A 27554-nucleotide genomic window follows, 5' to 3' on the forward strand; every position below is an offset into this window, starting at 1 on the left:
TAGCAAATGTAAAAGCCCTTTCACACCAAAAAGTGTAATGAATAAACCTCAGGCTGAAGGAAAAGTAAATTCACGTCTGTTCAGTAGAACGCAGGAGAAGAAACACTCTTCAGCAATAAAAAAACTAAGCACAATTGTTAGTTTCTCTAAAGTCATTTTTGCTTATTAGTATGGTTGAACTGGATCATCAAAGGTCAGCAGCAAAGATATTGGTTAATAAAATGGGATTAGATACATTTGTGTTATTTAACATATTCAATTATTGCAGGTTTGCGTCATATTCTGAGTTTTAATTCATTTTGATGAATACTAAATCTGTTTTTTGTGAGTGGGATGAATTAATGCACATTCACGTTTAGTCTAGAGCTACAGTAACATCATGTTCACACAGCGCACACAACGCCTCTGTACTCCCGATTTCTCCCAATATGGGGACAGGAGAGCTGTCAGTCAATAAATGGGAAAACAAAGTAACTGGCATTACTTTTTTGAAAAAGTAACTCAGATATTTTCTTGTAAATTAAAAAAGTAATGCGTTACTTTACTAGTTACTTGAAAAAAGTAATCTGATTACGTAACTCGCATTACTTGTAATGAGTTACCCCCAACACTGGTTAGGAGTTTGTTCAAACAAGACTAAAATCAAGACACACTTGCATACCGAGGAATACAATAGCAGTTTAAATCTACTTCTAATGCACACTGTAACAAGAGTTATGGCATGTGTGCTGGGTATTCATGTGCTAATTACACCAGAACATGCAACTGACCCACATTTCTGTAGGCCTAGAACAGTGTTTCTCAACCGGGGGTACGCATACCCCTAGTGATCTGTCACGTAATTGCAGGGGGTCCGTAGAATCATTACAAAAATGTTTTTATTATTATAACCATGAACTGATATATATTTTTTAAATATATATATATATCTGTTCTAGATTCAATGTAAACACTATGCTTTGGCAATACATTGTAACAATTGTCATGCCAATAAAGCACACATTTAATTAAATTTAATTGAGAGAGAGAGAGAGAGAGAGAGAGGGAGAGAGAGAGACAGGTGACAGCGTCAGCAGAACTAAGTGTGTGTGAATACCTGGGTCTGTCTTTCTTCAGGTCAACTCATATAATCATGAAAAAATCAGTTTGCCATCAGTTGTGAGAAGATGAAAGCGATATCTGTGTCGTTGTATCCTTTCAGTATTTAAGGGGATTTCCCATGACTGTCGTCAGCGCTGTTCAGTACACTGAATCAATGGCATTGTTCTCTATGAAGTGAAATATCAGCTTCACTGTAACCCATGTGATGCGTTGATTGTTGATTGAGCCTTGTAAACTGGCACTCAAAGTAAATTAATGTCAACACCTTGTTTCATTCATGAATGAATCAGCGTTTTTAAGTGTATCCGTTGAATGAATGTTTTTTTAATGATGACTCACTCGTAAAGTCAGTCCATTGCCGCCACCTGCTGGTGTAACAATGCCTGACAGCCCAGCGCTGATACTGAAACATCACTATATAGTCAGTGGCATAAAATGACAATAACATTGTTTCTCGCAATTATTTCTAGGACAATATATCACTAAATAAAAAAAAATAGTTAACAAGACCAGCCTATGGACAGATGGCTTGATAGGCCATCTATCAGTGGACCTGACACCAGAAGAGCTAAGAAAAATGGACAACACAAAAACACATCAATATCAGTGGGGGGCGGGGGTCCATGAGGTTGGTTTGAGATATTATGGGGGTCCAGTACTCAAAAAAAGGTTGAGAACCACTGGCCTAGAAGATGCTGTTACATTAATGCAAACACACTTTTTGTAATGTTACAACCAAATCAGGCCAGAAAACAACACACTGGTTATTTCATGCTTATTACATGACTGGTTATTGATCAATACTAAGAATAAATGGATGCAAAGTGGTCTAAAGTTAGAACTAGCCTTTATGGACTCAGAATATATTATTTTTCTAATGATGCAGCTCCTCACCACAAACCAACCACCTGTAAACTGAAAACATCAATTAGGCTGGCTTTATTTACTGCAAACCAGTAATTCTACATGTCACTGCTGATAGAATCAATATGCTCCTTTGACATTGATCATAAAACTCAGCCTTACAGCCCTCCACAGGACACACAGGAAGTGTGCACATGGCAGGAGCAGATGTTCAGGTGACAGATGGACAAAAAACACAGGATTCAATAAATGTGTAGATGTAAAAACAAAACCCCACAATAATAATAATAAAAATCCTCTCAAAGTTTCGTAAAATAAAAACAGGGTTTAATTGAGGTTGAATAAAATTCTTACAAATTTCCCGCTCTTAGTTAACACACTAACAAAACAATATGATACCCACTGAAAGCAACAACACCTTTTTAAATTTCAGGTACAAAAATAATCACATTTTCTGTTTACCAGTCTCAAAGTTGGCATGTTGTGTGCACTATCATCGGGGAAGGAATCCACGATGTGGGCCTCCACGGCCTCTGAATCCACCTCGATCTCCACGGAAGTTTGGCCGATTTCTCTCTCGACCCCGATCTCCTCTTCCCACAGCGGAACCGCCCCGTCCTCCACGCGGTGCACCCCCACCTCGCTCTGCCATGGATTTAGGAGGTGGGGATTTGGGTCGAAGTCTCTCGATTTCTTCAGTGCAACCAGATAAGTAAGAGCTGGGCTCACTGAAGTGGCCAGCATAAGCTTCCACATTAAAGTTGCTATTGGTCAGCGTGGGGCCCACAGTCAGCCAACCTGAAAAAAATGCACATTAGATCAGAATAACCGTACACTACCGTTCAAAAGTTTGGGGTCAGTTCGATTCTTTTTTAAAAAAGAAACTTAATACAGCACAGATAAATTGATCAAATGTAACAGTAAAGACTTTTATAAATTTACAAAAGATTTATTCAAATAAATGCTGTTCTTTTAAACGTTCTATTCATTAAGAAATCCGAAAAAACAAACGTGATAAAGGAAATATTTCTTGAGCAGCAAATCAACATATTAGACTGATTTCTGAAGGATCATGTGACACTGAAGACTGGAGTAATGATGCTGAAAATTCAGCTTTGCCTTATAGGAATTAATTAGAATTTAAAATATAAAGAGTTATATTAAACTGTAATGATATTTCACAATATTCGTTTTTTAATGTATATAAATGTGTAGATGTAAAAACAAAACCCCACAATAATAATAATAATAATAAATAAAAATCCTCTCAAAGTCTCGTAAAATAAAAACAGGGTTTAATTGAGGTTGAATAAAATTCTTACAAATTTCCTGCTCTTAGTTAACACACTAACAAAACAGTATGATACCCACTGAAAGCAACAACACCTTTTTAAATTTCAGGTACAAAAATATCATCACATTTTCTGTTTACCAGTCTCAAAGTTGGCATGTTGTGTGCACTATCATCGGGGAAGGAATCCACGATGTGGGCCTCCACGGCCTCTGAATCCACCTCGATCTCCACGGAAGTTTGGCCGATTTCTCTCTCGACCCCGATCTCCTCTTCCCACAGCGGAACCGCCCCGTCCTCCACGCGGTGCACCCCCACCTCGCTCTGCCATGGATTTAGGAGGTGGGGATTTGGGTCGAAGTCTCTCGATTTCTTCAGTGCAACCAGATAAGTAAGAGCTGGGCTCACTGAAGTGGCCAGCATAAGCTTCCACATTAAAGTTGCTATTGGTCAGCGTGGGGCCCACAGTCAGCCAACCTGAAAAAAATGCACATTAGATCAGAATAACCGTACACTACCGTTCAAAAGTTTGGGGTCAGTTCGATTATTTTTTAAAAAAGAAACTTAATACAGCACAGATAAATTGATCAAATGTAACAGTAAAGACTTTTATAAATTTACAAAAGATTTATTCAAATAAATGCTGTTCTTTTAAACGTTCTATTCATTAAGAAATCCGAAAAAACAAACGTGATAAAGGAAATATTTCTTGAGCAGCAAATCAACATATTAGACTGATTTCTGAAGGATCATGTGACACTGAAGACTGGAGTAATGATGCTGAAAATTCAGCTTTGCCTTATAGGAATTAATTAGAATTTAAAATATAAAGAGTTATATTAAACTGTAATGATATTTCACAATATTCGTTTTTTAATGTATATTTCTTAATCAAATAAATGCAGCATTGGTGAGAATAAGAGAAAAAAAAAAAAACATTTTAAAAATCTTACTGACCTCAAACTTTTTTTTTTACAACAGTAGTGTATAATAATATATTAACATAATATAATATAATACAAAGAACTGCCTTTCATGTCATACTGTATTGTCACTTTTTAACTTGTACTAAATTAGATTTTTGTGTTCCACAGAATATATTATACAGGAACTATATGAAGGCGAGTAAATAATGATACAATTTCTTTTAGTGGAAATAGGCCCATATCTAACCTGGCCTGATGGTACTGTCTCTGCCAAACAGGTGCAGCCGTCGACGGGCCAAGCAGAAATGTTCAATGATATGGAAAATCTCGACTGGCTTCTCAATATTGCCCATCTCTGGCTCTTCTGTAATGATCAGGTCTATATCCACATTAGCATGAATGAAATCACCATCTGTGCTGCGTCTAACTGTGCCTTTGATACCCATCAGACAGTGCTCCTGAATGCACACACAAGAAGAGAGATGTCAGAGAAAAAAATAGTTTTTAATTAGTAACTAGCAACCTATTGTTATGGCTTGCCCATTGCATTAACCAATCAGGACAGTGTCTCTTACCTTAGTTCTCTGGAAGACTGCCTTAGGGTCCAGCGTTTTGGTCTTGCCAGGGTTGTTTTTGTTGGTCTTGATCCAACAAATGTCTTCACATCGCCTGAAGCCCCATTTCCTCAGACACTGAGAGAGAGAAGAGAGAAAGATGTTAAAATATGTTTCACTCTCACAGACAATGACTGTATGCAGCATTTTTGTTTGTGTGCAGGTTATACAGAAATGTGTGTCATTTACATCATCACCATGTGACATTCAAATCAGTGAAAACACGCCGAGTAATACGTCACATCAAAACAGAACTCACATTAAACAGTTTATTGACATCACAGATATATTTTGAGTTAAGGAATACGGGTAATAATGTAAATAATGATCAGTTTCTTGCACAGACTGATCGTTTCGCTTCATAAGACATCAATATATCGTCGTCAGGAGGCACAGGTATTAATTTTGTGTTGCGCAAAGTGACGGTAGTTGTTAACCTGCATTTTATGAATCACCAAGAACCATGATTTTAGCTAAAAATCTCAAGAAAAAATAAATCACCAATATCTTGGATGGCCTTGAGGATGAGCAAATTAACAGCAAATTTGCATTTTTGGGTGAGCTGTGTGTGCATGTTTGAAAGATTTGTACCATTCGGCCAAGATCAAGGCCTTCCCCCGAACCACACCACAGGAATACAAAAGAGCGAATAGATGAGATTTCCTCTATGTTCAGCTTCATGATCTATAGCAAAAAAAATAAAATTGTAAAATAAGGATGTATAACTGAAATCCATTTCAAATGTTTTCCAATGCACATTTATATAACTCACATCGTCCCAGGTCCAAAAGCGTTCATTGGCTATGATGCCTGACTCTCTGTAATACTCCTCCAATGGAGGCTCTATCAGAATCACGTCAAATTTACACTTCAAATCTCGCAGATCAAACGTGTCCGGATCTGCCTGCAGATACCTGACACACACACAAAAAACATTTATATATTCAGAAATACATGCAAATGAGACATACAACAGACCTTGGATGCTATACTGAATTTATCATAGATGAAAACGAGGCTGTGAGGGGTAGACTTTCCAATGGCACGTACTGTATAAAAGTCCTAGATCGTGTAATTTTCACAACTGTTTTATTGAGTTTTTGACTACTGAACTCTTCGGGATGTACTGAACAATCGGTATGTTGTTAAAGATGCATGTACCTCTATCCCTCACAACCTCTTTTTCATTCCTGATTAAATATGGCAATACCCTGACTAAGGTCTATTAGACGGGTCTCAAGCATCCGCAAACATCTGTTCTATTTTGCATTGTCTGACAGCAGGTTGTCTTGTCTTACATGGGTGGGGTGTTGGTGGCAGCGATGAGCTCATCTTTGAGTCGGATGAGCTCTCTTTGTTTTGGGTACTCCTCAAATCTGTCAGCCAAACCTAAAGCACAACAGAGCACACAATTGTCACAGTCTAACATCTGGGTATGAGAGAGGAAGAAAAAAAAACAATGATCCATTGGACTATTTACCTCCATCTCGGATAAAGTTCTGAGGTCTATGACCTGTGTCCACAAAGTGTTGGCAGTAATCGTTGTGAGGATTTAAACTCTGAGTGCCCTGTGAAACAAAAAGTGTTACTATCATGAACTTTATTTAAAAAAATGGCTTGTAATAACTTCATACTTGTTATTTTAAAAAGCACTCACCAACATACTGCAAGATTTTTAATGTAATTGCTATGTAAATCATTTAATATTGTGTTCAATTCTACCTTCAGGAAAGTGCTGGAGTCTTTGTACACCTCCTCATACTGTCCGCTCTCCTCCTGCTGCTGCTGCTGGAGCTCAACATCTTCCTGTAACATCATACAGCAGATCCAAGATCAGTTATCTACAGCCTTGCCCTGATCTGATCTCAACAGCACTCAGAATTACAGCTGATCAGTGCTCATTCACCCTCTGCTCCTCCACATCCTCCTCTGGGTCTTCACTTTCATTCAGACACTTTCTTTTAGCAACAGGAACTGACGTGTCAAATGAAGCCCTGCGGTAAACATAACACAGAGCAGAGGATAACTAACCCCCATCATTACTGGCACTGTTCTGATTTGAGAAGTTTCAAGTAACAGCATTACATTCAACCTGTGCTTAGTGTAAACAGTGCCCTACAAATATGTTTTTGATCATTTCGGGGGACGACTTAATTCTGCCTTCATATTCTACTTACGTATCATGTTTTCTATCAAACAAACGTGTCTCTCTACCTGCACGTCTCTCTGGTCTCTTCGATCTCTTTTTGTTCATCTTTACTATTGAGAACAGCACCGATGCTGTCAGGACTCTCTGCGCCGAGCTGCAAAAACCAAACATTAACTTCGTAAAGCACAATCGCGATCACATTTATTCACAAGACTGAACATATTAGTTTGGCAACGCTCGCTAACAATGCAGTAACTTAAACTGAAAAGTCGTGTTTCTTCACCTGTTGTGCAAGAAGCTGCCGTCTGAGCTTCTGTCGTTCACGTATTTCTTGCAGCCGGCTGTTCATGTCAATAATATTTTCCAGGGAAATAATTCCTCATACAATTATTTGGTGAAAACAATTGGGCGGCAACATTCATTGAAAACCTCAACGTGAGGAGCCGTCGCACGTAGTTTACATCATCACGCTGCTAGACGCATACCATGACGTCAGTAAGCGTGCACCAATACAGCGTAATTTTTCTCACACTGTACAACAATAATGACTATTTTTGCATTATTGTAAGGGGTAGACTTAGGGTTGGGGTAGGTGTAGACGTTAATAAAACACAATCTAATAGGTAGAAAATTCAATTTATTGTTAACTTCCGGTTTTTGCTGTATCCCTGAGGAGCCGTCGCACGTATTTTACATCATCACGCTGCTAGACGCATACCATGACGTCAGTAAGCGCGCACCAATACAGCGTAATTTTTCTCACACTGTACAACAATAATGACTATTTTTGCATTATTGTAAGGGGTAGACTTAGGGTTGGGGTAGGTGTAGACGTTAATAAAACACAATCTAATAGGTAGAAAATTCAATTTATTGTTAACTTCCGGTTTTTGCTGTATCCCTTCTAGCCACAGTTTGTATTATGCCATCGTGGACGTTTGTAATGTTTTGTAAAAAAGAGAAAAAGTAGCCTAAATAGTAAGTGTTGACATTCAGTTTCAAAGGTGCTAGGCCTAAGTAAACACACAATCTCTGTGCCAGTTTGGTCCCATTTATTTATTCATTCATTTTCAGTTTTACTTCCTATTTTTGTTTAGTGTTTATTTGATTTGGTTTATTCTAACTACTATCTTGTGTTTGTCTGATCTACGTGTCTAAGAAAAAACTATATTTTGTTAAAATCCTAAATTGACTTTTCCTTTTATATTTTGAAGTTGTTATTATACGATTCTATTCCTTTTTTTATTCTTATTCTATTATGACAATTGTAGTCTATACCGTTTTCTATTTTAATATATTTATTTATTTATACAGCAAAGTTGAAATTTTAATAGCCATTATTCCAGTTTAGAAATCCTTCTATGCTGAATTGGTGTAACCTTTCCTATTACCATCGTCAATGTTGAAAACAGTTGCATTGCTTAACATTTTTGTCAAAACTGTGATACATTTTTTAGGATTCTCTGCTGAACAGAAAGTTCATTTATTTGAAATAGGTAATTCGCTTTTGTAACATTATAAATTCCTTTACTCTCACCTTTGATCAGTTTGCATCCTTGCTGAATACAAGTATTAAATTCTTTCAAAAACATCTTACTGACCACCACAAGTTTTTGAACAGAAGTGTAATGTTTATTTACTAAATGAAATACACAGACATATGCAGCAGTGACTCTTGGTTATATTTGACTGACACAAGAGGGCAGACATGGATCTGGTCATTGCGATTATCCCTGAATGCCTGAACAGAAGATTTCACACTGACAGTGATGACCAGCCTCTCACTGAAATAATGCCCGCACTGAGATAACGTTGCAGTGGAATTATTTTTTTTTAACAATTTATTTGTAATATAGCTACTATTTTGGTTATTCTGCACCTTGACACTCGACATCATTACTGATTTAGACCTTCTTTTGTGAAACTTCGGTTACACTTTACTTGAAGAGGTGTGCATAAAACTGACATGACACCTTCATAATCATGACATTAAGTTTTTTTTATGCATGTTTATGACAACTGTCATTAAGTGTCATTCGCTCAGTGATGTCATTTTTAATGCAAAGATGACATTGTTTGAGATGTCTTTGTTATGGGCTATGGTTAGGGGTAAGGGTAGGGGTAGGGTTAGGTCAAATAATGTCATATTTGCATTAAAAATGACATAACTGAGCGAATGACACTTAATGACAGTTGTCATAAACATGCATAAAACCTCCTTCATATTCATGACATGTGTCATGTCATGATTATGAAGGTGCCATGTCAGTTTTACGCACACCCCTTCAAGTAAAGTGTTACCGAAACTTCTAATCTCCGGTGAGTCTTTAAGCCCCTGGCTTGTATTGATCCGCGTCCGATAACAGCCAAAAAGACAAGATGAGACAACGCAAGGACCATGTCTCCAAATAGACTGGAGAGGATCTGTTATTGTGATTATGGTTATGCTGACAGTGGTTGATCGTGATGGATGTGAGATGTCGGTTTCTCTTCACCGTCTGCTCGCTGCTGCTCATCGCGCGCAGTGATGGCTCTCCGTTCACCGACTGTATTCAGAGCAAAGGGAAAGCGGGCTTTTACGAGGGATCCATAGACTCAACCGAGTCAGGCGTGAAATGCATGAACTGGAGCGATGTGCCCGGTGTTACAGAGCGGTATCCGGGGAAAGGACTCGGGGATCATAGTTTCTGCCGAAACCCGGACGGCAGAATTCGGCCCTGGTGTTTCTTTCCAAACAGCCGGGGACGCATTGACTGGGGCTACTGCGACTGCAAGCACGGTATGTACGAGACAAAATGATCTAATTTGCAAAAGCAGCCATTAATATTAACTTATAATCTGCGCGGCAAGTGTGTTTCATTTGCAAGAGTTACCTGCACGCGCCATTTGGTTCAAGATTTCTTAAGAGTAACCTTAGTATAATGTTTGTTTTCTGTTTATGTTCTGCTGAACGTATGATTCAGAATGAAACCAGTGCAGGGCACGCACGCAAGCTAAGACATGTTCAAACTTCAATGCGTCCACGCGAGGGAAAGGTATGCACGCCTCAGCTACTAGCAGCTACACTGAGAACAAAGCGGCCACTCTCATCCGGCGCACGGGGTCGTTGTATCATTTGAGTTTTACTTTGAGACAACCATCTCCAACAGCAGTTTGTGTAATTTAATTTAATTGAGCAGGTCTCGAGCAAGAGTCAGTGCGCTGTTAGGAAAATGAGGAAGCCAGTACGGTGACAGTATTTGAAAAAGTATGACTTTTGTGACGACATGAGAGAATAAATAGCTTTGAAGACATATATAATTTACTGTATACGGGAGACCGGAGCAATGTGTCACTTTTTACTCCAAGTTCGATTTTAAAAGTCAATTTCTGTATTGAAATCTAGGCTACAATAATAATAATAATAAATAAATAAAACAAATAAATGAATAAAAATAAAATAACATTTCCACTAGTTTGACCAGGTTCATGGAACACACGTTGAGGTTGTGACAACATGCCCCAGTGTGGGATAACAATGTGACAACTAGCCCTGGCCCTAGAAACAATGAACTGTATTGTGGTACACTGGGGAAAGCTCTCGTTACCATGTACATTTTATTTTGCAGGAATGTGCATCCTCATGGCCTCTGATTTATCATGACATTTTTCATCAAAAAATACAGACAAATAGTCTAATTATGTAATCAACGGGTGTAATATCGGCCCTGGAAAGAAAACTTGGAGAAGATGGCTGAAATTATAGGCTGAGTTCCTCCATAATCTTTCCATATTTATTATTTTTGACATTTGTTTACAATCTTTCAAATATTATTATTAGTTAAAAAGCACTTTGCATGTGAACATTTGATGTCTTAATGCATATTAAATGGGAACCGGATGAGTTTATTTAAATATTTTGGTATTCTATTAGTTGATATTTCCAGCATATCAGCCGCCTATCATTTTCCAAACATCCTGTGAATATTTTGAAGCGCTGAAATGTTTGAAGAACATGTGCTGCCATCATGTGTGGTTGTGTACTGTGTGTGTGATTTATAACTGCTCTGAATGCAGCAGCTGTAAACACTTAATGCATGAAAAGGGCTTTCACACACAGACATCTGTTCCAGTAGCAAGTGGATATATATATTCATACTGTTGTGGCCAAATTTTGGAAACAATCTCAAAAAATTCTAATGCAAGTTTACATTGATCTATTTTATGTGTCTAATTTGAGCTGTTGGGTAACTCTTAGGTTAATACAACTTCTGTCAGGACCACTATCATCAAAATGATAGATACTTAGCATAAAGTTTGGTTTGGCGGTATGGTTCTGTTCTGGGCAAAAACCTCCCTGCCCATCCATGCAGCCTGTCATGAATGAGCAGGGAGAGCAGCAATAATAACCCCCCTAGGGTTAACAGAACAGAACAAGGCAGATATCATTAATGTACTTAATGATATTTAAGTGTAACACTTTATTCAAGATAAAGGAGTCTGATTAGTAAGGAATATCAGAAAGCCAAGTCCTGACTGTGGCGTAAGGAGGAGCTGGGGATGGAGGAGGGTAATTTGCTCCTGAGCAAGCTGAAAAGCAGCTGAATAATACTGAATAGAGCTTATATAGGAATGCCGCGATAGGTGTCGTATTCCTATAGGTAGATGTGATCAGCTGAGAATCAGCTGATGCAAGCTTGACTCACGTGACCTGCCAGAACTAACGCTAACACTTAATTTATATGGTGTATGCTGCCTATAAATTATATAAAAATGAATTATTTCACTGTTTGCAGTAGTTTACTTTAAATTGGTAATCATTATCTCTGAATTACCAAGTTTATTCACGTCCAAAACTTACCAGAGTATATACAAAAACTAAAAATAGCTCTTTGAGCCACAACTGCAAATGAATAGACTTTAAATCTGGGAATATTATGTCCAATTAGAACGGAGAAATGTATTTTAAAAGTAAAAAAAAAGAAAGAAAAAAAGCTTTTCTCATCTGTTCTCACTGCCTTTATAATAGACCTGATTGTACTGCTGTACTCAATAGCTTACATTGTTTTCATGACACATTATAGTTGGCAGTAATTTGTAGTATCACACGCACAAACATACACATTTATTATAGAAACGACTAGAACTCATGTAGAGGTTAAAGCATTCCTCTGTCATCACATAAAGCAAGTCATGGATTAATGTTTTCTTGCTGTGTAACTGTGGGAACATTTGTAATGCGCACATTTATCAAAATTACGGAGACCAGCGGAACCACATGTTTGCACCTGCCCGAGCAGTGAAGGTCAACAACACTCTCATGTTAAACTCATTGACTTTGTGTGCGTTTACAGGTTCTTTGCGACTGCAGGGAGGCAAATCCAAGTTGGAAGGTACAGTAGAAGTGTATCTGAATGGTGTGTGGGGAACCATCTGCAGTAACGGCTGGGATGACCGAGATGCCGCTGTGGTGTGTCGACAGCTGGGACAGGGGTAATACACATACACACGCATACATACAGTATGGATAACATACTGTCATATCACTTGTACTATATTTGCAGTATGTATACTATGTGCAGTATCTGGATGACTTGCCAATATGCAGTATATCACAGAGCACGGTGCACAGAATGCTATATCCCATGCAATGCATTGGACTTGACCTTCCAATTCTAGTGTGATGAATGGCTTAAAGATTTATCACCTGCAATGCAGGGCTTGATGCTTAGTCTTTCCCAAGTTGAAAAATGTGGCAGAACACTGAAAAACTTTACGGGTGCAATGAAAATGGATCGAATGTGTTTTTCCTTAACAAATGGGATACAATGATTTCATTTATTAGAATGCAAAAAGTACCCAAGGATTTTAAACATTTATGCTCCAAACTGTATTTAATAATTATGTAATTATTTAGGTGCCTACTTTAAGCTAAAACCTGCACAATGCAGGTCTTTTAATTTTAAACAAGACAGAAAAATGCTGTGACTTTTATTTTGAAATGTCTATGCTTTGCTATTGCAGGCTGCTCATTCAAAAAGATAAGGGAGATAAAATATGAACTTAAAACTTCCTACAACATATTGCAATATAAACACCATAAAGTAAACATTGTCATAATACATCAACAGTAGATCATAAGCAATCTATTAGCATAAATACACAATATTCATTGATTGTGAACACCTCTGAAACCGAGAGCCTGTAAAACGTGCAACAGCACTTCATTGCTACTTGAAACATGCAGCGCTCATATTTATTTAATTAAATCATAATGTTGAAGTTTAATATTCACATTAGGTTGTATCGTGATTGCTTTTTTCCATCAGCAAAAATGTAAGTCTTAAAATAATCTTAAAATAATAATTAATATGTTTGTTATACCATTTAATATATTTAAGAATTTTTATGACCTTAAATTTGATAAAACTTTCTAAAATTGATAAAAAAAAATTATAATTTTTTAAAAATAAATGTTATAAAATCTTTTTTGTTCGCACACATTTTTTTTAGGCGCAAATGTAACTAATAGTTCAACTAAAAATTTAAATTCCATCATCATTTACTCACTCTAATGTCATCCCTAATTGTTTGTTTAAAAAAAAAAGAAGAAGAAAAAAAAATATATGTATATATATAATATCTATAATATATCTATATTAAGATTAAAAATTCTAAATAATCATCCCTGAGACACTAACTGGATGCCAGTTTCCGAATTTCCGAATGCAATGTGGTGAGGTCATGTGACAACAATATCTCATACTACTAGTGTTACTTGTGTAATGCATACAGTTTCACGCTAAAAATAGTAGGCAGTATACAGAGTAGGAAGAGAGTCAGAGTGTTAGTTTATTTTTTCCCAACACCTAAATACAATTTAGACAGTCCATGCACTGCTGAAACATTCAGCATACATTATGTCTGTCTTCACTGAACTGTACAATGGTAATGGATGTGCCATGAGACATATTTATAATACATTACTAGTGTTTTAATCAGCTTTTGAAGCCACATTGTCATTGCTGCCACACCTGGGATAGTTACTGTGGTCTGATGACCATATGCTGCCCGTTTGTTTATTACCGAACAACAAAACAACCTTTGTAAGGTTGTGCATGGAATCCTTTGGTACTTGACCCCAGTGGGCCAAAGGTCAAAGGTCAATCTTTCACCTTCAAAACACGGTATATGCTTAGTGAGTGGTCCAGCAGTGAATGTGCGTGCGCGGGTGTTTTAAAAGATTGCGGAGTTCTAATCTTTGTCATAAACACACCCGTGTGGTTTGTGTCTATCACACTCACACACATGCCAATCTGAGAGCGTTTTAAATCTGACAAAAAGTATTATTTTACCATTCAAACAAAACGGACACATACACATGTGTGGACCTGTCATCATTTGACCTCAGGAGCTTAGAACCCATTTGTCATTTGAGAATAATTCATCGGGTGTCTCAACTTTGATAGATGAATAGACATGAATTATTTAAAAGCGAGAGAGACTGATGGACTTCACAGACTTTGATTTATGTGTTCTATCTGTCTGTCTACCACAGCAGTTCTCAAGCTTCAACACTACAGTTGTAAGACATATCAGTGTAGTTCAGCTTTGAAAAATTTGCCTCGAGACCTCTGTGCTTGAACTCTTGTTTGTATACTAGCAATGTATATTTGCATAGTATTCAACAGTATATAAATAGCATTAAACCTACTAAGATTCTAATGTTGTACATTATTGTTCAAAAGTTTGCAGTTCTTTTAAAAAAACATTTTCTTAAAGAACGACTTTTAAAATGTTACAAAAGATTTCTGTCAAATAAATGCTGTTCTTTTGAACTTTCTATTCATCAGAGAATCCTGAAAAAATGTATCATGTTTTCCCAGAAAAATATTAATAAAACTGAATAATAAATAAACTGCTTTCAACACTGATAATAATCAGAAATGTTTCTTGAGCAGCATATCGTCATATTAGAATGATTTCTGAAGCATCATGTGACACTGAAGGATCACAGGAATAAATTACATTAAATATATTAATATTATTAAAATAGAAATCAGTTATTTTAAATTGTATTAATATTTCACAATTCATTCAAAAATCTTCCTGACCCCAGATTTTTGAATGGTAGTATATATTTCATTAATAAAGTTGGATGGTATACAGTAGAAGTGTATAATGCATTATTAAATAAATTATTCAGTATAAACCAGCTGATAGTTAATATATGATGGTTGTCATGAATTAGAAGAGCTTATTATTAAGAATGAGTCACAGGTTACGAGATTCATAGGATCAAATCTAAAGTTTAGTTTGACACATTTATAAATAAACACAATATTGTTTCTATAAGTGGCATCATCTTTTCCACATTTAAAGATCTTAAAGAAAAACAAGTAAAACTTTAATTGATCATTTTAGATTTTAGTCAGACATCTCCTCCTCATTGATATCCTGACCAGATCTTAGCCAGAAGAGAGCTCTGGCAAATACGCAGGAATAATTTCCGATACTGCATATACAGAATTACCTGTGGCTATAAAAATGATAAATGTCACAAAAATGTCTTGCGACTCCATCTGCATCTCTTTCAACCCATGTTAGCTACCATTTACAGAACAGCTGAAACACTGTAAAAAAATACAAATATGGACAGCTGGGAAAGACTCAAGGAAAAGACTCAAGTAAAGAAATCAAATGAAACAAAAACCACCCTATTGTCCCTTTCTGTCTCAGCTCTAGAGCGCGTGCACGTGTGAGTCCTCTGTCACGTCTGCTGGTGTCTGTAGTTCACTGGCAGTCCGTGGGCTGTGAGGGACAGGAAGAGGACTTACTGCAGTGCAATTGCACCGTCTGGAACGGGGGAGAGTGTGTTAACCGTCAGGCGGCTGCTGTCTCTTGCACGCCAGTGGAGGGTATGTACACGCTCACACAATCTGGACATAAACACAGATTTTTTTTTTTTTAAATATTTTTTATTGAGTTTTGACATATACAATTACATTAACAACCATCACACCCTCCCCCCCACATACACACGACTTCATAAACAGATTTAATCACAAATAAATACTCTCAAGAAAATAACTTGAAGTCTGTGTGTGTGTGTTTAGCTTCAGTGTTTGTCCCGGTACGTCTGTCTGGTGGTGGGCCGTCAGCGTATGAGGGCAGAGTAGAGGTGTATCATGCAGGACAGTGGGGCACAGTGTGTGATGACCAATGGGACGATAATGACGCTGAGGTGGTCTGCAGGCAGCTGGGGTTGGGGTAAGACACACACACACACACACACACACGCACACACACACTTTTTTCCAAGTTTTATGGGGACATTCCCATAGGTGCAATGGTATTTATACTGTACAAACTGTATTTTCTATCCTCTTACCCTAACCCTAGCCCTAAACCTACCCCTCACACAAAACTTCAGGCATTTTTAGATTTTCAAAAAACTTCATTCTGTATGATTTATGAGCTTGTTTCCTCATGGGGAATGTCTAAATGTCCCCACAAGGTCAAAAATGACTGGTATTACCAGTACACACACTCTCTCTCTCACACACACACACACACACACACACACACACACACACACCCTCATGAGCAGACTTGGCTCTTGTGCCTTTAGTTTGTGTGGTAATTGTAAACTGTTGCTATCCTTTGACATGATGCGTTTTGTCTGTAGCAGGATCCCTGTTACGATATACAGTGTTTGCGTGTAACAGGAAAGCATATGTTACAGGAATCGTTCATACTTGTCATATATCCATTTTGGTTTTCAGATCCTATTCAGTTGTTTTGCAGGTAATGAAATCAGATCCATTCAGATGAAATCTATATGAATATATATGAAAAAAATTATCTCATCTTATCATGGTACTGGAATAATTTATTTTTTATTATTTATAACAAAAAAAATATAGTTAATCATTCTGAATCAATTCATTATTATTCATTAATTAACAGCCCTAAAAACAGATTTGAGTAAAAAATGTATCCATTTTGGTTTTCAAATTCAATTCAGTTGAATTGCAAGTAATGAAATCAGATCCATTCAGATACTAAATATCTCAGTAAATAATTTAGTGTAGTAAATAGGGCTGTCAAATCGATTAATCGCAATTAATCGCATCCAAAATAAAAGTATATTCATATTTATATATTATTTATATTATATAAATATATTACATATATTTCTTAAGTACATGCATGTGTGTGTATTTATATATAGATAAATATACACAGTACACACACACACACATATATTATGTAAACGTTTATTTTGGATGCGATTAATCGCGATTAATCGTTTTTACTGCCCTAGTAGTAAATATCTGCTATATCTACATTGGTTGCCATAGTAATGATAGAAAGAGATATAAAAATAAATAAAATTTGTATTTAAATTTTTTATTTATTTGATATGTATTATTATTAATTTTATTTTTTATATTTAACTATTCTTAATTAATGAATTATTACTAATTAATTAATTAATTGACAGCTCTACAAAAAAATAACTAAAATTTGAGTCATATATAAATCTGCCTGTCTGAACAAAGCCATGGAGGCTTGACCTGGTTTTTTGGGAACAAACTGTCTATTTAGAGGAACACCAGGGCGTTCTTTATAACTGAGATGTGTGAAAATAGAAGGAAGATAGAGAGGAGGTAGGAGTGTTAGCCGGAGAGAGGGAAAGAGGGGAGTAAAGTGTCTTCTCTGCATAAAAATGTGAAATTTTTTTTGGGAGATTCCTGACACACAAAACTGAAGTGTTCTCAGTAAGAAAGTGAGAGTGTGAGAGAAAGACAGAAAATGAAGATAATGAGAGGATGAGAGCCAGAGGAACACAGAACGAGAGGGCAAAGAGGCGTGAAGTGTGATTTAGAGGGAGGAAAGGAATTACAGAGGAACGGAAAGATCAAGATGTGAATCAGGTTGATTGTTTCAAGCTTCTCAACTCTATTATACCGGCGTAACAAATGGTGCCCAAAAGTGAGCTCTGCAGGTGTGTGTGAGTTTGGATAATAATCACTCATGTGAAGGGCTTTCTATTGAGCGGAAAAACTCGAGTAGAATAAAACGCGTGGGTTCGAGCACATGTCGGAGACTGCAGTTCCACTTCACTTGCCTCTCAACTTTCACTGATTATTGACTGCTGAACTTTGTGCTTGATTGCCTATTAATCACAGAAAGAATTAAAAAATATATAATCTCATAGCACACTCTTAATGCAGCCCACTAGCATACTTGAAACAGTTAGATTTTGGAGTGTTGCACCTACAGTCTGTTTTTACTTTTCTCTTTCATTTCCTGCTATGTATTGCAGTGACCCATTTTGCCTGCAAATCAATGTGAATGTCGTCAAATTAAAAAAGAGGTATATACTAACATAAACAATTGTAATAGACTGAATCAAGGCGTAATCATATCCTTCAGGGCTGAAATGTATATTAAAGGGGTCATATGATGCTGCTAAAAAGAACATTATTTTGTGTATTTGGTGTATTGAAATGTGTTAAAATTGAAATCGCATCATATGACCCCTTTAATGCACAATTTCAGTAAGAAAAAACAATCACATACATTAAACAATACTGTTCTGCTCTCACTGTCCTAAATTATTAGCCATTTACTGCAAGTGTAAGAGAACCCCTCCAGAAACACCCAATTACACAATCACCATGTTTTGTGACATGGACTATAACTTTGTGTTTGCTTAGTAAAAATTTGGATTATATTATATGAACAGGCTCTTTTTTAAAAAGAGTATTTTTTTAAATGGAAATAATATGCTTTAAAACAATATACTTAAGAGCAAACTGAATGCAATGTTTCCGGGCACTTAACTGCATGTTAATTGCAATTAAATGAAAATGCATTATGGTATAAATTTATAATAAATGCAATTAGCTGAACTTTAGAGTCCTTTTTTGACCCAATTATGTAGGACTTAAGCACATCTTTAGATAATTTTCTACTTCTGTAACTATAAGTGTAATAAAAAAATATTTTAAATGTACACTACAGTTAAAAAAATTATCAAGTACTTTACATGTGCTTTGATATGTTTTGAGTTCACATCAAGATAAATCTACTTCTTTAAAGCATGACAAAAGTGTATTATAACATAATTTGACATTATTAGAAAGTGCACTTTTAAAGATCCACTGAAGTGCTTTGAAACACGCAGCGTTATTCTTTGTGTTGACGTAATTTCAACTGAAACAGAAAGACAGGGCGGGACCCTTTTTTAAACAGCCAATAGCGTTTTGTTTATATCACAGCTTGGGCCAGAGCCACTGAGCTCAGTAAAGCTGCATTTGACAGTTTATGACAGCCACAGTCTAACAGATTACCCCTTTAGATTCAATATTAAGTTGTTACTAAAGCAAAACAGTGATTATAATGATGCTGAGGATGTGTAGTTTGAGAAGTGTGTCATTTATGATGGTGCATGGCACCGGTGTTATCTCTTCTACTCGTTAGTGCCGTTTGCCGCAGTTTCAGCGTCTATTTATAGTGGAGGGGGCGGGACGCTTTGGATTCTAGAGAGCATCTGATGAGATGCTCTCTAGAAATCTGATGAGAAGCTGAAGTGCAGGGTGATGTCATCAAAATCTTTGATCCATATTGGCGGAAGTGAGAGACTGTAAGTTTTGAATACTTATATCTTCTAAATGCAAATTTTGTCATTGTTTTGGATCACACTAGCTTATAGATAACCTTACGGCTAATATATTCATACTAAAAAACAAAAACTTCAATTTTGATTTTGATTTCATGGGGACTTTAAAAGAGTACTTACTGTAAGTGTGTTAAGAGTAAGTGTGTTTTTTATCTGCAAGTAGTTTTTTTTTAAGATACTACAAGTGCATATTCAATATTCCTGATTGCACTTTTTCACAAAGGAAGTTCTTCAGTATGAGAAGAAGCTCATCTGAATCATAATATCAAACATACTGGATATTGTCAGAGTCTTCAGGAGGAACTTGATTCAACAGGAAGTTGAATCGTTAACAGCCACCTGCTGCGAGATGTACCCGCACACACACAAACAGCTCCGTCTGATTTCTGAATGACTATGTAAATGAATGACTGCCGATCAGCTGGAAAAATTGGCATGTGGGATGCCAGCAATAATTTTTATCAACACAGCAGTTGTTTCACTTTCTTTGAGTTGTATGGAATTTCAGTGATTTGAATTTTCCATTAAAGTGTTGTTTTTTTTTGTATTATTTTGTGTTCAGGGGCATTGCTAAGGCTTGGGTGGGAGCATATTTCGGTGCAGGCTCAGGGCGAGTATTGTTGGATGAAGTGAGCTGCACAGGAAACGAGCTTTCCATAGAGCAGTGTCCAAAAACCGCCTGGGCGGAGCACAACTGTGACCACACAGAGGATGCTGGAGTGTCCTGCATCCCACTTACAGGTATACACATACACGTGTACAAGTATGGACAACACTTGTGTGAGATGACAGTTCTATTACATTATGTGATGCATGTGTAGGGCCATTTGTTTAAACAATACCACAATCAAAAGCGATTCAGTTCCCTCAAGGAAAACCATACAGAATACAGAATAGTTTAAATGTAGAATAAATGCAATTACCTGAACTTTAGAAGGTTTTTTTTATGCACTTAAGTAGGACTTTTAAGTACATAATTTCACAGTTACTTCTGTTGTCTTTGAAATACCAAATGTACTGATAAGCATTTATGGTAAACTAAAATATACTTTAAAACAATTTATATTGAGTCTTGTATGCCATGTATTTAAATAAATTAGGAAAACCTTTAATTTAACATTATTACATAGTACACTTTATAAGAGTGTACTTAAGAGTGTTAAAAAACATAGTACACTTAAGTGGCCTTATATTTCATTAATATTATATCTGCAAGTAGTTTTAAAAAATATACGTTTATGATTTCAAGTACACTCCAAGTGGACTTCTTTTTCACAAGAGCAACAAAGTAGTCTGATTCTTGAGCGAGTGACTTATGAGTTGATTCTTTTCAGTTTATTAAACCATACAGTACTACCTGTACTGCTGATTCCCGAATGAATGACTCTTGTGAGCCAATTCTATTTAGTTAAAGGGGTCATGATATGGATTATTTTAAATGTTCCTTGAGGAAAAAATGAGATTTCTCATGTCATGACCTCTTTAATCAAACACATATACTAAATGTTGAACTGAAGGCTTATGAGACTTTTTAAAACACGTTTTGCAGGAATTGTTGATGTTAATACTCTCTCTCTCTCTCTCTCTCTCTCTCTCTCTCAGATGGTGCAGTGCGTCTGGTTGGGGGTGTGAAGGGTTATGAGGGGAGACTGGAGGTTCATTACAGAGGTCAGTGGGGGACCGTGTGTGACACAGGCTGGACACAGACCAACACGCAGGTCGTCTGCAGGCAGCTGGGCTTCAGGTAGCACACAGACACATGCATATTAAGGTCTTCTGATTGATTATTGACTGATTTGCTAATTGTGTTGTGTTGATGCAGGTCAGGGGAGGGTGTGTCGGCAGGGCGGTTCGGGGTGGTGGCAGGTCCCATTCTCCTGGATGATGTCAGGTGTATAGGAAAAGAGCCCACAGTCACACAGTGCAGCCGGAGGGGCTGGTTCAAACACGACTGCACTCACAACCAAGACGTAGCCATTGTCTGCAACTCCCAACGCTCCAGGCACGGAGTGCCCACCAGTAAGAGCTCTGACACACACATACACACACACACTTTAACACTGCCTCATACCAAAGTCCCTTTAAGGCAAGTCATTTCACTCTGTGGCCATCTTTGAAAAGCCTCTCGGGGATGCAAGTGCAGCTCCTATCTCTTTGAATGTGGAAACATCAAATTCTCCAAAACTGTTCCCCAAGCTTACAATTAAATTTCATATTTAAAATCACCAATGAAATCTGAAAACAACTGCCTCATAAAGGTTGTTTCTTATGCTCCAATAGCATTAAAAAAAGCTTATTATTCAGGCTTGATCAGCCAGTGCACATGCACAGTCCTAGCGCGCATCTCAGAACGCTGAGTGTTTCTATAGCAACCGGGACTTCTAACGGAAGCTGCAGTGACGCGATGAATTTATGGTGATTGGCTCTTTTATTGACAAGATGGGACTATTCCGCCATATTGCGCGTTACACTTTCTCCCATTCATAAGTAATAGGAGTGCACCGTCTTTGGAATATCTAAAGTCTTTGTTCATACATTCTCATTTCTTAGAGACGTGGGAACCGTTCAAACACAGAGGGAGAAACATTATCAAGTTCATCAGCCATAAATCTAATATGACCTATGAAATCTAGATACCATTCCAGAGTTTGAAACTTAAAGTTGCAGAAATATCAGTCATTGTAGTATTTTTCTCTGCAAACTTTGTTGCAGCAACTGTTTCTTCTCTTCCGTTACTCACACACATTCTCTGACAGAAGTTTCTTTCTTTTAGTGTGCTTAAACTGTGTATGAAGATGGATGGTAGGATGGATAGATACATAGATAGGTTGATCGATCTTACACTGAAAAAAGGTAACATAAAATGGTAACAGTGTAACTGGTTTTAACCGTGTAGTTCTTGTGAGCATTAATGTAATAATAATTTAATGCTGTCAATGCAAAAAATAAATTACTATTAATATTAATTACAAAATACACTTTAAATATTCAGTGACTAACTGTGTCAAGATATTAGCATAATAAAAAAAAAATATATATATATACATTAGGCACAAAAGGACATGTGCACTCCATAGGGTTCTGATATGTGAGGTAATATACTTTTGTATGAGCTTTTCAGCACTATGATGACTATTATGGGGTTGATGTGGTAATGCCTTTACACCTGTAGCCCATGTGGCACAAAGGATGGTGTATGTACACCCATTTACACACACATAAAACCTGAATTCCCCCGTGAAGAAGTCGATTAGTCTATCAGCTGAATGTTATATTACATGTACAACTAAATGTTTATGCAAAAAACGAAATGTTATGCAAAATCCATAAAGAGAGTTATGATCAGACAGATCTTTAGTAGAAAGATATCTCTCTGATATCTTATCAGGACTCAGCTTTGATTCAGCATTGTGTGCCTCAAGACAGACCGAGTGAGTTCTGCTAATGGTCAGAGGGCATGAAGTCAGACATTTAACAAGTACAGCTGCCACTAGACTTATCATGCCTGACTCCTGCTGAGCTAGGCATGTCTGATCCAGACAGACATTACAGTTACACATACATATGGAAAACACTCCTACACATCCAGATGACAAAATTCACTTAATTTTCATGATTATAGCTCTACCTCAGACTATAGGTTGAACAATTAACTTAATTGAATATAAATATTAACAGATTAAATGAAAATAGTGGTGTTTAGTAAAATAAAACAATGGTATTAAGTAGTTTTATTACTTGATATGTATTTAATATGTACTGTAATTTATATTTCATATTTAATTAAAAATCCTTTAAATTTGAATTTACAAGAACATAAATTTGAATAATATGGCAGAACAAAAATACATTTTTTAAAAGCATCTCTTTGTCTTGTCAGTATATTGAATGATTGATATTTACAAAATAATAGCCTGTGACAGATCTATATGGATGCATTTACACTGCAAGATCACATTTTTCCTGCCTTTATCTACATTAAAGACACAGATTCTTATTTTGCAGCGTTAACCATTAATGTTCATCACTGCAAATTAAATATCCTAAGTGTGACTTGTTACCAAAGAAGTACTTTCACATTATTTTGCTGCTTTTCTCTTTTTGAGTTGTTTTCCACTTTTCTCCTCTATCCCAGAACCCTTTTGTAAAATGCAGCAGATAGAGAAAGAGAATGAGTGTGTGTGTGTGTGTGTGTAATAGATCTTTATGGGCAGCAGGCCAGACAGAGTGTGAGTAAGAGAATGAGTGACAGCACTGGAACTGGGAACCGGTGAGGAGTGTGTCAGTCACACACACACATACACACACTAGATGCTATTGTTCATGTGTAAATGCCTTGCTGCGGTCCTTTTTCCTGCACTCTCTGGCTGATTTAACTTTATTGACTTTGGACAGAGCAGCCAATGTTTTCAAGAGACTCACTTATAGAGCAGATCTCCCTGTTTAATTCATCTTACTCACAGGGATTCAGATGAGAGTGTTTTTGTGTGTGTATAAACTAAAGAAGACTGGTTTTTAGTATTCTCATCAAACACATTTCAGTATTCTTTTATATGGACACACACACACACACACACACACACACACACACACAAATCTAAAGTGAATAAATCTTAATTTATAAATCCTACACCTTAATTTGTTTTTGTTTTTTTGCATTTTTGTTTAGAATGAAATAAAACTATTTTATTTTATGAATCGTTTTTCCTATTGAGGACGTACCCAGATGTCTCCAAATGGAGTTTTTCTTCAGATACCTTCTGGGGACAATTTGTTTTGTATTACTTGTTTTTATTACTACCCTAAGTGTTTCCTCCTGATTTGCTTCTTGAATTCATCTTACATGCACACGCACACACATACTGTGGCTTCCTCTGTCAAGTTGATGGCTTTATGAAAATGTGGTGAGTGTGGCTCTATGGGAAACTCTCAGAGCTTAAATAATGTTTCCTTTTCACTGAATGAGCTAAAAATGCAGTTCCTATTTGCCTGTGAGCCACATGGAATCCATAAAGGTCTGTGCCCACAAAACTCAGATTTCCACACGACCGGAAAACACCCGTCCTTCACAAAGTCATCTCAGTTAGCAATACTCTCAGCTCCGTTTAACATTTAACACTCCGTTTAATTTATAATAGAACTTTTTACTGTATTTTGATCCAATTAATGCAGCCTTGGTTAGCAAAAGAGACTTTCTTTCAGAAGTATTAAAAAATCTTACCGACTCCAAACCATTGGAACCAATGATAGTAGTGTGTAAGAATGAAAGATGGATGGCCAGTGTATATATACAAACACTCAAGTTCTCACTCTTGACATGCACTCAGTAGAAACATGTCCAAATAAATAAAATCTGTCTGAGTGTGATTTTTGGAGTGTTTTTCATGCCGTCTCATAGACAGAGCTGATGAAAAGTAGAGACCATCTGAAAAAAACATTTCAGCATGTATGGTTATCATATGTGAGTGCATGTGTGTGCCGCTGGTGCAAAAGGCTTTATGAAGTAAATTTTATTTAATAAAAAAGTTCTTGAATAACTGCTGACAAGTGAGAAATGAACTTCAAGCTTTAGGAATGATTAGTATTGCAGATGTTCATGAAGCTGTATGTTTTGTTAACACATAGAATATGTAGCAGAGCGATAAGCCATGAGAAGCTGTGCACTAAAGTTACTGTAAACTGACTCAGGTGGTAGTGATAATAATCAAAATGGAAATGGAAAATAATACAAGCCTGTAGGCTGTGCATGCTAGTCACGGAACAAAGCAACTTGGCACATTCATGTAAGATTCAATTATTTTGCAGTCATGAGTATGCATAAATCACTTGTCCAATCAGAATTTAGAATCAGTTTTATAAACAAATTTTGCTGTTAAATTCATATTAATTTTGGCTGCAAATGTGTATGAATGTATGGTTAGTAAGTCGTGTTTTCTTTTATTTTGCACAGAGAGTGTTTTGTGGATCAGCAATTCTTGGGTTTGAACTAGAGATATTTGGCCACTGTTCATCAGTTTTGGATGATTGGCACCCGTTTCAAAATCTAAAAGATAATGCACATTTTTGAGTTTCAAATAATTTGTGAATTTTCAGTAAATATTGTCTAAAATGGGTGCTAATTAAATTTTTGGCTCATTTGTATTCCTTAAAGGGATAGTTCACCCAAAAATGAAAGTTCTGCCATCATTTACTCATCCTCAAGCTGTTCCAAACCTGTATGAGTTTCTTTCATCTGTTGAACACAAAAGAAGATGTTTTGAAGAATGTTGGTGACCAAACAGTTGGTGGTAGCCATTGACTTCCATGGTATGGAAAAAATACTATGGAAGTCAATGGTAACCGTCAACTGTATGGTTACCAACATTCTTCAAAATATCTTCCTTTCTGAATGCATTCAGATTTGAATTGACGTGAGGGTGAGTAAACGACAGAAGTTTAATATTTGGGTGAACTATCCCTTTTAAATACATTATACATAACGTATCATGCATATATCTATTTATTATACTATACTATATTATATTAGCAGTCAGCGGCTATTTTAAACCTACAGCTAATCAGATCCATCCAGATCTTTAACCACTGCACTGCCACCTGCTAATCAAAGCGAAATGCAGCATGTGTGCATTCATATATTTTGTTTTACCTGTCTGTCAGGTGTACCTGTGAGACTGGTGGGCGGAGAGAATGAGAGAGAGGGGCGTGTCGAGATCCTGGTGGGTGGCCAGTGGGGGACAGTTTGTGATGACGGATGGACGGATCGGGATGCAGAAGTGGTGTGCAGACAGCTGGGTTACAGGTGACTTCAACAGGGTCATCTGAGCAGCCTTCTAATGTTGAGTCATGTCGTGCCATTCAGAAATCTTAATCAGATTACCTGATAAAATAAAGGTAGAATAATTAAATGTTGACAGTGTCATGAACGTGAAATTTCACATACCCACACTTAAACACACACACACTAAAGCAGTAAACAAACTAAATGAGTAAGGTTTGATGACAAATGTTGATATTGGCCTGAAAGTATGAATTAGTTTTAAAAGACAAAAGACCATATTTCAGAGCCCATTTAACCTCATTAAATCATATTAAATCAGCTCAGTCCCCAGTAAACCTTTCCAGGCCAATTAGACCTCATAAGATTACTAAAAACCACACCAAACCACGTTTCTAGTACTGTAGTACTTCCTAACAAGTGTTTTTAGACATTGTTAGCATGTTGCTAGCATGATGTACCATGTATGTTAGATGAAGCTAACATGTTGTAGTAATGTGCTAAAACATGACTATTCTAATAATAATTTTTCATGAAATATTACTAAAGCATTTTGATAAAGAATGTCAAACCTTGTGTTGTTTTGTTGTATTTGAGGAGAATATACCGAGGTGAGAGAGAGAGAAAGAATTCACCTCCTTCACAATAGACAATTCATTTCACAATAGATTTATTTAGCAATAGGTTCTGGTCTGTTTCTTTTTCTTGTTTGGAAGTGATTTAAGATCTTATAAGTTCAGTTATGAATCATGCCTATATGTTATTGTTGAGCTCGGGTTACAAAACTGAGAAGAGTGTCAGATTTACGCACACTAATGTGATCAGCACCTTCCCTCACACTCACCTCCTGAGGGGGGGTCAGAGGTCAGGTTATGACACTGTAACTGATGCTCATATCTGATGAGCTCACTTCTGTGCTTGCCAGTGTATGTGTGTGCGTGTGTTTCGATATACAGTGGGTACGGAAAGTATTCAGACCCCCTTAAATTTTTCACTCTCTTGAGTGAATACACCCAGAGCCTACACAGATTTCTTATTGTTTAGTTTTTGAATATGTTTGTAGGTACAATATCATTCACATTTAGACTGAGAAAGGGAAATAAACATAGCTTAACAAATGGATTCTGATTGGTGAACATCAAGCGCAGCGTTAGTTCTGGCAGG

General features: G+C 36.7%; 2 protein-coding genes across 2 annotated transcripts in view; one reads left to right on the plus strand and one right to left on the minus strand.

Annotated features, from left to right (window-relative positions):
* Positions 1-3273: 3273 nt before the first annotated feature.
* Positions 3274-7413, minus strand: LOC107702295 (methyltransferase 14, N6-adenosine-methyltransferase non-catalytic subunit). Its single transcript, XM_016504550.1, has 11 exons — positions 7229-7413; positions 7011-7099; positions 6703-6790; positions 6519-6602; positions 6277-6364; positions 6095-6185; positions 5569-5710; positions 5388-5480; positions 4758-4874; positions 4430-4640; positions 3274-3733 (listed from the first exon to the last, which is right to left on the minus strand). The coding sequence occupies exons 1-11, from the start codon at positions 7292-7294 to the stop codon at positions 3429-3431; spliced, it is 1374 nt and encodes a 457-aa protein (XP_016360036.1). The 5' UTR covers positions 7295-7413; the 3' UTR covers positions 3274-3428.
* Positions 7414-9252: 1839 nt separating this feature from the next.
* Positions 9253-27554, plus strand: part of LOC107702379 (neurotrypsin-like) — a 36502-nt gene continuing 18200 nt past the window's right edge. The window contains exons 1-8 of the mRNA XM_016504680.1: positions 9253-9724; positions 12279-12417; positions 15664-15842; positions 16041-16194; positions 20178-20356; positions 21218-21359; positions 21438-21634; positions 26273-26414. Of these exons, the coding sequence (XP_016360166.1) occupies positions 9412-9724; positions 12279-12417; positions 15664-15842; positions 16041-16194; positions 20178-20356; positions 21218-21359; positions 21438-21634; positions 26273-26414 (1445 nt within the window). The 5' untranslated portion in view covers positions 9253-9411. The remainder of the gene's footprint in view (positions 9725-12278; positions 12418-15663; positions 15843-16040; positions 16195-20177; positions 20357-21217; positions 21360-21437; positions 21635-26272; positions 26415-27554) is intronic.

The sequence above is a fragment of the Sinocyclocheilus anshuiensis genome, unplaced genomic scaffold, assembly GCF_001515605.1.
Source record: "Sinocyclocheilus anshuiensis isolate Anshui unplaced genomic scaffold, SAMN03320099.WGS_v1.1 scaffold86, whole genome shotgun sequence".
NCBI classification, from domain to species: Eukaryota; Metazoa; Chordata; class Actinopteri; order Cypriniformes; family Cyprinidae; genus Sinocyclocheilus; species Sinocyclocheilus anshuiensis.